The 14,004-nt window shown below is 45.0% G+C and overlaps 1 protein-coding gene across 1 annotated transcript in view; it reads right to left on the bottom strand.

Annotated features, from left to right (window-relative positions):
- zfpm2a (zinc finger protein, FOG family member 2a) overlaps positions 1–14,004 on the bottom strand; it is a 106,993-nt gene that overhangs the window by 51,065 nt on the left and 41,924 nt on the right. The window contains exon 4 of the mRNA XM_047042858.1: positions 5,095–5,213. Within this exon, the coding sequence (XP_046898814.1) occupies positions 5,095–5,213 (119 nt within the window). The remainder of the gene's footprint in view (positions 1–5,094; positions 5,214–14,004) is intronic.

Raw genomic sequence — 14,004 nt, 5'->3', positions numbered from 1 at the left:
GCGCAGATTAACAACAACACACACACACACACAAAATAGATTGCAGCCTCCAAAACAAAACATTTTTCAGAATGCCTCCCCTTGATTAATGAAGCAGTGACAAGAAGAAAAATATAATTTCGCGCGGAAAAATCCTGCCACCACTTGTTAAAGTTTAGGAGGGGTAGGTAACAATAAACATATTGGGAAAAGAGGGTGGGCAAAGGAAGGAGATAAATTGCTTGAGTGATGGGTTGAATAATTTGTGGGGCTTTTTTCGGTGCCCAGGCCCCATATTCCTAACCTTGTACCGAATTACTCAATAAAAAACTGTTTTTGACAGCTCCTACCTTTCTCTCTCTCAGGCAAAAAATTAGGACAGTATCTTGTCAGTTCTCTCCACTAGGTAACACTCTCTGCTCACAGACCACAAGAGGTTCTTCCTAAAAGAACACATATATTACCCAAGATGATAAAATTCACTGTGGCAGACTCCACAATTTTTAGGTGGCTTCCAATTTGCACATTCAATATTCCTGTAGCTAACATATAAAACAATACTAAATTATAAATTGAACATGACACAGTGTTTGTCTTGCTAGTGCTTCACAGGAAATGAGTCTTCTGACAGCTGTTTCTTAGCCTCCACATCCTCTCTGCATATAAACACACCATAACAGACTGAATACACTATTGTATACAACAGACCATATGGGAAGAAAGAGTAGATGTCATTGTGCAACGAATTTCCTGACAATACAAATAATCACTCTTCAAAGTCAGCTCCTTACTCCACATCCCTGTGATGTAAACGGAGACTCATATCGATGGAACTTCACCTGTTTACTGCTGCACAGACAGTGGACCACCATCCATTGGATTGTAGAATACCTTCAGAGCCCATCAGATTATCTATGAGCAGGCTTTGCTTTAGATCTCCATGGTCAATTGTCACACATGGAATGCTAGGATTCCTGTGAGTCCGAGAGCAGGTAGGTAAGGACCTGGCCGAAAGCACAAATCCCTGGGAATCTCATCCTGGCTGTAGCAGTGCACTGTGCACTCTATTAACAATCAGCTGAGCCTCAAACAGAACAGGAGACAGCTCTCCAACGTGTCCTCGTCTACGGACGTTTACTACACAACCACGTAATCTGTGGCTCATTAATAGCTTGCCTCCAAATCAATTATTAATACCCAAGATGGGCACCAGGCTTGCAGGTTCTGCTCTGCAGACGAGCCCTGGGCCTCTCACGCTCTCCCTGGTCCAGTCCAGCTCACATAATTACCACGTTCAAGACACCTGCTACTCAATAGCTTTGACCCAGTCTGGCAATTTAGCCCCGATTGCAGACATTTATGTCTGAGTGTCACTATTAATTTGCGTTAATTTGGAGAGCGAGGCCGCGTGCGCGAGGCCGGCCTGGCGGTGGCGGGCTGAGAGTGCTCGTCGCTCACCTGCGCTGGGGCCGGGCTGTAATTGGACTCTAATTGTCTGATTGATCAGGGAGACGAGTGAGGAATGGCGGGGGAGGAGAGGAGAGGGGGAGGGGGGAGGGGGGAGAGAGGGGTGAGGGATGACGCTACTTTGTGGCAGCTCCATCAGTCAGGAAGGAGAAAAAGTGTGGGTGGAACAGTCGGGGTACTGACGACGGCACACAGCATGGGTCTCTCTCTCCCGCTCTGTGGTTCTCTGCCCACCTCCTCTCTGTCTCTCTTTCTTGTATTCACTCTTTTCCTCACATACACACGCGTACACACCCCCTCAGCCATGATGTTGTTTTTAGTCCCTTGCCTGTCCTTCAGAGCTCTATGGTCCAGAGCATTTGATGAACATGACCGTGAGCCTGTATTCAGCACTCCTGAACTCAGTAAAATAAGCTTATGAAGATCAATAACATCACACAATATTATCTTTTCAACTCATTAGCTCTAAAACACAAGTAACTCGTACCTCATCTACGACGGGTGTTGCTTTTTGTCTGGCCTGGTCTGGAGTGTGTGAACAGAGCAGTGCGCTAACTGTAACTGCAGTCCAGTAACTCCCCACCCACACCCAGTACCCTGCGGCCCGCCACGCTCAGCACATCAGCTGTGAAATCTGCTTTCCTCTTTGATAAACGCTTGAGATGTGACCCTATCTCTGTCCAGCAGATGCCCAGATTTCCTGTCATGCCTTTCCCGCTCTATTTTTTCTTCTCCCCTCTCTCCCTCCACAGCATTTCTCTCTTCTCCCCTCACTTTCTCCCCCGCTCTCTCGCTCTTTCTATCTCACCAAGTCGCTTTTCTCTCCCTTTCTCCCCCCCCCCCCCCCCCTGTCTCTCTCCCTGTCTCAGGCAGCCTGGACATCTGTAACGCTCCACTCGTTGTTCTTCTCCCAGTCTCCTCTCCATCATGGACCCAGCCACGGAGACCCACGGCAGCAGGAGGAGCAGACCCTCAGAGACAAGCCCTCCCTGGCCTGCTGTCCAGCTTTCCAGCCTGGCTCCCCCCTGGGGGCCTGCCTCAACACCACTCACCCACACATCTCGACACACTCAGTCCCGAGCACCGCAAGAAAAGAGAGTTACAAATGAGTTCTTGTTGCGCTGTTCCTGGAGAGAAACCTTGGTGAATATTGCAGGCACCATGTATTTATTTTTATTTCTATAAAAATAAAAATGGCTCATCAATAGGGACAGTAAAGGATGGCTTTTCATACAGTTTGAGATAGACTTACGTATGCAGCAGGCAGACAAGAAACCTTGATCTCATTCCAGTCTGAGAATAAACACTCTCTTTCTCAGGGAGGCCATATTGATTTCACGCAGGCAGGTCTGCAGCGAGTATTAGACAGGTGACGGGAGGTGGCAAGAACACTACCACACTACACCTGGCTGCCACGGGGTGCTTCATTCCCCTCAATCGCTTCCAAATCTGACAGGAAAAGAGAGATTTAATAGTCTCTGGAGGTGATCCTTCATAAGAATGATGGAGAGCGCCTCTTGGGTGAGGTAGAGACTCGTGAAGAAATCAGGGTTTATTTCTACCTGAAATGCTTCATAATGCCTGCTGGCCTTCTTTAGGGATACTCCCTGACCTGACACGTACCAAGTCTAGCCTTGTTCTCTACTTCCCTGCCCTCTCAACTCCCTGTTTTATCTCCGTTACGCGTCACACTTTGGAATTAATGAACTATAAAAAGTGACGGTTTTCTTTAAGATAAACTTTTTGGGCGTCTTCCCCCCTCAAACCGCTCAGTCTTTTACATCTTCAGGAGCTATATCTCCAGGTGAGACACCCCAGCTTGTTTTTATCATTAAACATACATGGGTGGAAACAAGCGGAAAAATCCCCATCCGCTCCCACTAGAAATAACTCAGATAGGATACCTAGTTAAAGATCTTGCCAATGGGCCTGTATCATACAAAGGAATTGCTAAATCACCAAAGGCATCATATAAAAATAGTTTTCTAAAACAAAGACATGGTCTCCCTTGTTGAAACCAAAGACATTGATAGATGCTAGCTCTCTGGCTCAGCGCCTGTCTAACGTGAAATACATTCATATTAAAACCCTTCAAGATACCTCAATAATACAAAAATATGCCAGTCAAGCTGACCCAGGCTTTAATGAGGTATTGTGGGAAGCGGCTAACAGGCAGTACCCCATTTGAGAGAGGAGACTTAAGAGAGAGCAGGGCAAGCGCTCAAGCATTGAAAGTATACCCCTGAGAATAGACACACACAAGATCCTTAAAGGCAATATGCCAGAGCTTTTCCTTTCCCTTTAATTGCAGTAGACTTGGCATATTCTCCATTCCCCCCCACCCCCCTCCACAGACCATTACAGGTGAAGACCAGCACCTGGCTCCCTACAAACCAGAGATAGGAGGATCTGTAAGGGAGGATTGGAATCCACTGAGGGGCTGTTAGTTAAGCACTGCCAACACTTGCCAGGAGCTTATTGAGCATGTGCGATCAGTTGAGAACCTAGTTAGTTTAGCGGTTAGTCAGCTGAACTTAACTTTCCAACAAGGTTGTTAAAGGAAAACATATTAACGGTGCACAACTGAAACTACGCAAGAAAGTGTTTCTTCTGAGGGTTAGGTGGACATTGCCTTCACTATCTGTCTTTTAAAGTCAATCAGGGATGGCAGAAAGTTGTATTTGTATGTCACACACCGCATAGTAGACTTGAGGTGTTACTGCTTGGAATCACTTTCTCTGCCAAGGATAACTGGCTTTGCCGGGAGAAGGACTCCATATTTCATGGCTGTGAGACGGAGCAAGTTATTTAAAGCCATTGATGACTTCAAAACCACAAGGGGAGCTTAGAAAACAGTCAAAAACTGTTCACAGAATGATTTAATAAAGTTATAAGTTAAAGAAATCCGGCAGAACGGGGCCTCCGAGTCCAAAATCCTGGTGGACTTTTCCGTATGTTTCTTAACAGGATGAATGTGAGATTGGTTACAATTTTTAATAAGAATTTCTTAATTAATCCAAATGCAAAATGAAATGCCAACCCCTAGAGGACTCCTCTCGTCACCAGAGCACCAGGTCAACACAGCTTCAGCTGTGAAAGGAACTAAACGAGGATTGCTGGGAAGGAGAGGCTAGCTAGCTGACAACTGTAAATTTGGGTTTAGAACAGCATTAAATAGTAATGGTAATTCCTTTTATTTTGGTTCTGGACAAAATTCAAAATCCACCAATTAAAATGTTATGTTGAAAAACAGGGTTTTAGCGGATTTAAATTGTAAAATTGGATGCATTTCAAAGCCCTGCTGTTGGGGCCTGTTTGTCAGTCAGCCGGTCAAGGTTTATAGGTCCACAATACTGTCATGAGGGACATGTTGCCTTATATTAGAATAAGCTGCAACCTCTAAACTTTCAAGTAATCTTGTCTGAGATCTCTAAGTAAGATACACAGTACTAACTTTCTTGTCAATAAACTCCAAACTTCGATCCCAAGCTGAAAATGATCTTACTGTGAATTCAAACACGTTTGTTGAACGTGGGCAGAGATTATATTTGTGATGTTAGTTCAGTAAGGAATCAGTTGTGCAAAAAGGCAGACAGATCCAAAGACTGCATTCAAAAAGAAAAAGGAGAAGACCCAAACAGAACCTACCATGCCATCAGGACTCATCTCGATCTTCCCGTCAAACGGTCCCCACGTGGTTCCGACAGGGAGCTGCTGCCGGCTGTGGATGCGTCGCTCTCCATCCTTCAGGAATGCGTCCAGCTCTCCTAAGACACACAACATCCTCAAAGTCAGCCATTTTGTTCGTTTTATTTCCGGTAACTGATGAGTCATGCAATGATTTAAAATCAGTTCATTCAAAGCAGGCCATTTAAGACAATGAATAAGATGAGGTAAGCCAAGATGAGACTTTTAAGACAAACTTTCCTGTTGTATGCATGTCCTTTTGGTCTAATGCTAAACCGTTGGACCGGATTCACAATTGGAAAACTCTGGTTAAATCCCCTGTAGTTACATTCACACATCTTGGATATAGATTTGCAGTCATTGGAGCTTTTGTGAATCTGTCAAATAATACAGGACAGGTTAGGTCTGAAATATTATAAGGAATACGCACATTAGTCATCCGTTATCTGTTTTAAGCGGTTCTCCAGGACCTCCGCATGCTAACCTTCCCTGAGAGGTGTCTGGTGTTGTGATAATCAGATGGAAGCATTGCAGGCCTTATGGCTGGCAGAAGCCGGACTATTTCTGTTGTTCCAGGAAGACCGCCGCTGCCCCCCCCCCCCACACACACACACACCCCTCTCCTTGTTAGTGTTGTGCAGACCGGTTAATTAGCTCTGTAACCGGATACCCCTGTTAGCACAGCTACACCCTCCAACCGTCCCCAGCAAACACCCCCTACTATCTTATCTCTTAGATTCAGTGTACTTTTTGGGACAGTGATTAACCAAATAGTTGATAACAGACCGCTGGTTGGCCGTGGTTCGGTGGTTGGAGGACGGGGGTAGGCGAGGGGGATGGGGGGGTCATACAGCTCCTCAAGTGCACATTTCCGGCCGGTCACCTTGACAACACTGAGTGGCCTGGTTCAAGAAGGATCTCAGGCTCTGGAGGATTCTAAACCCTCGGACCTCAAGTGCAATCTGCTTTATCTTCAGTGGGAACACACTCTCCAACCATGCCAAACCACCAGGACTCCTTCACCCACAATAACTCATCATCCTTTTATTGAAGGCAGGCTGCTCTGCTGAATCTTCTTTCTGTTAGTTTTGTGATCCTAACTTAACTCTAACCTTACTTTAACCCCTGCAAAATTTGGATCATGACATTTAGAGCTCATTTACATTTAATTTTCATATCAACTTTTTGGGGAGGGAGTAAAAGTACCAGTAAATAATAATAAGATTTGTTCATGAGATACATGGTGGATTGATGTAAAGGATTTCAGTGGTGTGCTCCTTTGAAACGGGAATACATTCATACATATACACTGTTTCTGTTCAGCACACAGTGTTCAGCAAAGCTGCACATGGGTAAACACACTGTACGTCTGCTGTTGCCTTCAACCTGTGCAGGCAGAGGGGTTATGAAAAGGCCCTGGGGGCATGTTGAATGGAGAGAAACGATGATGACTGAACTTTACAAAGCTCCTCTGATATAACAAGCTATTCAGCTCCACTCTGCAGATATCAGCCTTGTATCTGCAGCACGCCATTGTGTCAATCGGCGGGTATGGAAATGCTCTTATGTAGTTCTCCTCATGCATAAACAGAGCGAGGTGATTGGCTACATCACTGTTACCTAAATACCAACCTGGGTGATCCTGGCCTAATCACGGCTGATCACTGTTGTAGCAGCACAGGTCACAATGACAAGGGCAGTCTGACTTCACTTCTTTTAACTTGTTTGGCCCTTAATGGGGTTGGCACAAAACATATTCATTTTAGATGTGCAGCTACACATTGGGGATCTGAATGTCATGTAAACGGAATGACTTCATGTAATCTTTTTTTGTGTGCAAATGCTAAATCAGTCAGACGGACAACAGGCAGACGGTCTAAACTTTACTCTTTTGAGGAACTGAGTGAGTCCCCCCCCCCTCCCCCAGCACCTCCCCCCCCCCCCCCCCCCCCCCCCCCCCCCCACCCCTCCTTCCCATATCGTCTGCAGCACACGGCGTCCCTGCCGGTGTAAGGGAAGGTGGCTAAGCTCATTAGGGGGAAATAATTAAACATTGGAGCACAGCTGGTCGTCATCAGAGGAGAGCTCACTGAGAGCCACAGCCACCGCTTGATGCATTCTGTTTGTCCTCTGATAAGACAGGCAGCCTTTGGATGCATGTTCCTGTTTAGCCCTGCTTGACTCGCTGCTAGACTCATCCCCAGCGGAGGAGATCTGCGCTCCTGTTTTTAGCGGGGTTAGTTTGAGATGGGGGGGTGGATTGAGCAGGGGTATGTAAGTGCGTGAGGGAGAGGGGGGGTGGAGAGGGGGGATGACTCCTGGAGGTTTGTGATCTAAGGGGTTTGGGTGCCAGTTGTTTGTGTCCTGTACCAAATGTTGCCTGAGGACCTTGGCTCCCAGCTGGCTCGCCACATCTGTTGCAGATACCAGTGGAAAAATAATAAGCTTTCAAAACGAAGCTTTTTAAAGTTTCCACAGGCATTTACACAAGTACATTTAATGCACTCGATGAAGATGGATACATTATGACGCAAACATACAAAAATAATTAAATGCTAAAATTCACTTTGACCTAATTGTCATCCTATGTATGTCAGTATTACTAATCAGTATTTTAAAGTCATCTTACTGGAGCTGACAGTAAGCGCTATCAATCTTTTGCCCTTCCGTGATCTAAATAAGAGATCAATGAATCTGTCTTAGTCACACAATTACAGAATGAAATACTGGGTATTTAACCCTATAGTGCCAAGTAATAAGCAGGATCTGTCTTAGAAAGGAAAGTTACAATGAGATGCAGAAGTAATTAACAAACATAGTCCCTGTTCTTCTCAACGTCGCTCATCATACTGAAATGCCAGAGTCTTGGCAAGAGGGACCTGATGATGTGACTAAAGACCCTCCTCTCCCTCTCCTCTCCTCTCCTTTCCCACCCCACCCCACCCCCGTCCCTCGATAAGATCATCATCTGTCGCTAGACTCTAGGGTCTGTTCCTGCTCTCCACAGATACTTGGCAGACCAATGAATGTCCCTTTGTGTGGAGAGATCCTCTTCAGATAGCACCCAAGATGCTCCATGCTGGGATCTGTTTGTTTCTATGGCTCTGCGGACTCATCTCTCCCTTCACTGGCGTACGACTGAATACTAACAAGCGCCTCTCTCTGGCAGAGAGCCATCTTGGTGTGATTTAAAGAAGAGATGGTTAGTGTTGGTGGCACTAGCAGACCCCCTTACCCCTCCGCCCCACATCCCAAATGATACCCTGCCCTCATTTTTTAAATCTGTTTTATTAACAATGACAGCGTTGTCTCAGCCCTACCTACAGTTACAAATAAAGGAGGGCCATTGGTTTCTGCCGACAGTCACTGCTTGCAGTCCATAAAAAGGTTGCCGTTTTCAGATGAAACATAAATGAAAAGTCATGAATAATAATGTAATAATTATAATTCACACATTTCTATGTATAAACAACCCCTGATTGGTGTATTTCTGCAATAGTGATGATCTGTGATTATGTGCAGATGTATTTGATTGCAAATGTTGCTGCGTAACATACATCTGGAATTAGATTTTTTTTCTCTTTCTTATGTAAAGAATCTGCTAATGGTCAAAGATCATCCACTGACCTCTGTAGAAGAACAGTAATGCCAGGTTTACTGAGGATGAATCTAACTTCTGAAATAACATGTAGATCCACACAAACAGACTATCATACATAACCAGCACAACTGTAGTTTTGAATTCAAAGATAACATAACCGTGGTGGATCCCCCCCCCAAAAAGTCTGAGAACTATAGCAAAATAGATCAACTGTTGTAAGTAATTGTAGTTCAGAGTTCAACAGCCCATGTGTGGCAATTCATAGATAAATCTCCGAGCTGAACCCCTCGCTATTGGTAAGAGCAGGTTACACAAGCCGCCAAAAGGGACATATATTAATATATGGTGAGAGTGAGGCATATAGGGGTGAAATGGAATGTTCTGTATCGGTTCAACAAAAGGTGCTACATCTTTAAAAGAGATATGTGATATGAAATTTTACAGCTGAAGGAGAAATGTCACAGCGCCTTGATAAGAGAGCGATGAACTTTCCTCCCCTTCCCCCCAAACCGCCATTATCAGGCCCAAGTGAACAAAATGCCTCATTTATAACCCACCGCCACACTATTATCTCTGGGCGAGACACTTGTTTTAAAACACTGAAGGACCTTTTCCCCCTTTCCCTCTCTCCTCCTCTCCCAGACGAGAGCCCTCTGCTGGCGCCCCCCCCCCCCTTCCCTTCCCCTCCCCTGCCCGCCCCCCTTTTGAACAGCGGGAGAAAGTTGACTCTTTCTGCAGAGCAAGTTTCCAGGCAACCACATGCACACTGCTGAGAAGAGGGTGTGGGGGGGCTGCCCTCTAGTTCATCCTTGTTTTCAGACAGTGGAGAGCTGGGGGGGGGGGGGGGAGTCTAACTGGCCGAAGGGGATTAGGGGGCTTCTAGCCTGGGCATTCTAGTCCAGAGGGCCTTGGAGGGACCCTCAGGCTAAAACACACCACAAATCCAACCCTTTGTATAAAAGTTATTTGATTTCATGCGAAGTTACAGTAGAGATTTTCCAACAGTACGGATTTATTTGCTTGGCGGAGTTGAAAGCTAATGATTGATGCTGGACAAACAGTACACAGGAACAGCGAGAGTGACTGTAAACAGGAATTATTGACACAAATACTGTGCTTGTGTGCTATCACGGAGTCAGGCTGTCAGACGCTGGGTTTGATCAAAGGCGTGCTGAAGTTTAGCAGGCAAGCACACTGACAAGCATCAGAGAAGCATCCATCTTGGACAAGTGCAGCCATGTCTACTGATGGTATGTAAAGTGAAGTAGGAAAAAACTTAAAGAATGATTGTCCTCCCACAAAGATATCAAAAATCTCCAATAACATCTAGAGGACAACACTATCCTTCACAGGATTTCCTTGGTTTGAATGTATTTGAAATTTGAGAGACATCTACAGGATATAACTGCTATTTGTTCTGTCAGAAGGACTGAGTAATTGATGAAAGGTTTATTGATAATGGTCACACGTAGAGTTAAAACACAATTATTTTCCAAACTGTCCCAACATGAATATCAATTTGGTTCCACTTTTTAACCAGTATGTTTTTTTTCTTTTTTTTACAAAAGTTTCAAATGGAGTGTGCTTAACTATAAAGTAAGTCAGGACTGTAAACATATAAACATAATTTGTGTTAGCTACCTAGGGTCTTTAAAAGTGCAATTATTTTACTCTAAGGGACTATTTCAAAGTGTTCCTGAATCTCCTCCCAAGTCTATTACCAGATTCCAGACTTCCGTAAACGGGAATTCTGTTTTCCCCCTGTGACCTAGTTGTCTTTTGTGAGTAGGTTTTAGCCGGAGCAGTTTGACAGTCAACAGATAAGATGGATTAAGCTTTTTTTTTCATCCAGTTTTGATGTGAACAGCGTAAAAGCGGGTTAAACCATCCAGTTTCAGGAGTATTTTTAAATGCCTGGAGATAGTGTGATAAAGCAGCTAAACCTAAGACTGGGGCTGGGAAGGTCAAGGTCGGGGTTTGAGAGAGCAGCTACCGTGGTGATGAGGCCAGCGCTCGTCCGAGAGCGGGTGAGGCTCGCCGCTGTAGCCAAGCCCACCTCTCATCGCCAGGGGAACGGATACATGCGAGGAGTGAAACTAAACCTTCCGAGCCACTATGGGCAACATCAAAGAGCCGTGCACCCCGGCCTGTGTGTGTGTGTGTGTGGACATGTGGCTGGGAGAAAGGGTGAGAGGTAGTGTTGAGGAGAACTCTGCTTGGTTGGAAGTGTAAAATTGGTGAGTCTAAATATCTCAACCCTAATCTTAAAGTCATTCTCTTAAAAAAATAAATGGAGAGTATAAAGTTTATAGTTTTAAATCAGTTTTAAAAAACTGTTGTAATTCAAAATTGTAAAATAATGTGTAAAACATCTTCTCAACAAACAGTAAACATGTCTTAAGTTATTTTTGTAAATTGTGTATTTTGGGTTTATCTTTTGCATTACTGTGACTCAGATTCAGTTAGTCTAACCATCTCTAACCTAAGCTCAGGCAGACTCAGAACAGAGACAGGAAGTGACAGTCACAATCACATGACACAGATCAGCCAATCCTGCATTCATTTGAATACAAAATCCAATGAGGATGGCGAGAACTGCATCTTTTTGTATTCACGAGTGCCACACAAATACAACATCTAAATCACCTCCGGACACATCCACAAAGCATCATCAGTCTGGGAGTGAGACGGGGACGTGAAGTTTGCTCAGGGGACATTTTTTGAAGGGACATTTTGTGGACGGCTTTCCCCTTACTGCTCTTCATGTCAGTGACAGGGCAGAGTAATCCTATACACAGGCTGCTATTGTGAAATGAGAAACTAGCCTCCTTGGCAGCCAGAGACCAGATGCACCTCTCTCTCTCTATCCTAATCTGTAAACGACTTAAAGGAGCCTTATCTCCAGGCTCTTCTGCTTCATTTCATGCTTGATTTACTTTAATTTGTCTGATAGGGCACAAGGATTTGGAAATGGCCCATCTTTCTGCGGAAAATGTTCTGATTTTTCTCTGGCATTGTTATGGGGAGGTTTTTGACTTTTCTCCCTCTCCCTCTCTCTCTCTCTCTCTCTCTCCATCTTCTCTTCACTCCATCTTCTCTCTCCATCATCTCTCTCTCTCTCTCTCTCTCTCTCTCTCTCTCTCTCTCTCTCTCTCTCTCTCTCTCTCTGTCTCTGTCTCTGTCTCTCTCTCTCTCTCTCTCTCTCTCTCTCTCTCTCTCTCTCTCTCTCTCTCTCTCTCTTTCTCTCTCTCGCTCGCTCCCGCCATCTCTCTTTCTCCTTCCTTGAGAGGGGATCTCTCTCCAGCGTAGCAGTCTGTTTGAGTGCATTTACATTCGAGCGAACGCAGCAGAAAACACAGTTTTCCATGTGGTGTGATTTTGTGATGGGCAACAAGCGCCCGACACCGGAGCCGTGTTTGCCTTTCACATTCTCACTGGTCCCGGTGCAGCCGAGTGCTTCAAACCACAAAGATCTTATGTTTAAGTTAAGAGGCGACCAGGCCCTCCAGTTTAGCAAGTGGGTGAGCGGCTGGCACTGATAAAGTTGCTCCATAATAAAGGGCCGGGACGGGCGACATGTCTGCAGACGCCTCCAGTTCTTTTCTCCAGACGGAAGTCAAGTGCTTCCATGTCTGTCTGGCTGCTCCCATCAGCACAGGTTCTTACCCCGCATAGTCAGCCTTTGAATGGCAGCCCCGGCACTGAGCTATGATTATAGAAGCCATATCTGCCTCCAGATCCTGAATAATCTCCATTCTCCCCCTACCCATGGGTCACACAGGCAGCCACACACACATACACACAACAAACACACACAGAGATGCATCAAAACACACACACACACACCTTGCCAGTACAACCCTTCAGAGACACACAGAAAACAACACAAAAACACACAGGAGGAGCAGAGGAGGCTGACTCACTGACAGACAGATTAGGATGTTATGTTGCTTCTCTTGTCATGGTGCCGCTCCTCTCTACAAGTTACTGTTATAAGAACTATAAACAAATCTTACATATATCATCCATCTTAAAATTGTAACATTTTTTTTTTTAAGCAACATATATCATATATATATAAAAACATACTGTAAACGCATATCCCTCTAACAATGCAGAATTCAAGCAAACATCTAAGTCAAATTGCAGTTTGTCAGGTATATGCTCACATTCACAATCCTAGAATACCCAAGGGTTGCCAGATAACTCTGTTACAGTAAACCCAAATAACCCCCCCGTTTTACTCCAAGCTCTGGTGGTTCTGTTGTAAATGAGTTACAACTCCCTTATTCAGACATCCCCTTCTCACTGACACTACAACGTCACTGACTCCTCCTCCATACACAAACACACACACACACGTACGCGCGCGCACGCATGCACACAGACATGCAGGTGCACAAATACACACACACACACAGGAAACAGTGAGGGGAACATTGAAATTCATCTCACAGTCTGAATTTACTTAACTGCGGGTCTGCGCGCGGTGATAAACGGAGTGATGATCCGGCAACACGTCTTTATCCATGCTTTGCTTTAATTAAGGGCGGCTTGTTTGTTGAAAAGATGATTAATATGCCAATGAAAATTGCATAATTGAATACCACGACACTCACACAATCAGGGAGGAACATGCCGTTTTTTATTAACTTTTTATTATCATTATTATTACTATTATTTGGTATTTTAATTCAGTTGACAACCGGTCCCCACCCCCTCACCTCCATTTCAAAACAAGCTTGAATTGGCGTGACCGGGGGGGTTGGGCAAGCTGGGCACAGCTGTTCATCCCAAGAGAGGACAGCACAAGCTGGCCATCGCTCTGATATCAATACTTTCAGCTAAGAAGAGGCGTGTGTGTTTGTGTGTGTGTGGGGGGGGGGGGGGGGTTGGATGTACCCCACGGCCAACATGTAACCCACTTGAAGGTGCGCTGTTTAGTAACTGAATGGAGGCCGAAGGTCTGTGAAGGTTGCTTGACTGCAGTCCTCATCTTTCTCAAGTGGAGATGAGGAGTGCAGAGAAGACCTCTCAAATTCATGTCTTACCTCCACACACAAAAAAGAAGAAGAAAACTAGGAAATTAGGAAGTGGAATGAAATGTGTGGCAAAGTCTCACCTCGCTGGTTCTTCCCCGTTTGCTCAGAATCACCATCTTCTAAAACAACTTCCATGAATGCACATGTTAATGTAAAATACACATATCACCCATTCAACCAATTACAAAGATACTCCTTAGAAACACCAGAGTGCTGCTCACAGCTTCG

The sequence above is a fragment of the Hypomesus transpacificus genome, chromosome 2, assembly GCF_021917145.1.
Source record: "Hypomesus transpacificus isolate Combined female chromosome 2, fHypTra1, whole genome shotgun sequence".
Lineage (NCBI taxonomy): Eukaryota > Metazoa > Chordata > Actinopteri > Osmeriformes > Osmeridae > Hypomesus > Hypomesus transpacificus.
Note: the sequence above shows the minus strand (reverse complement) of the source record. Positions and strands in the feature narration are given on the sequence as shown.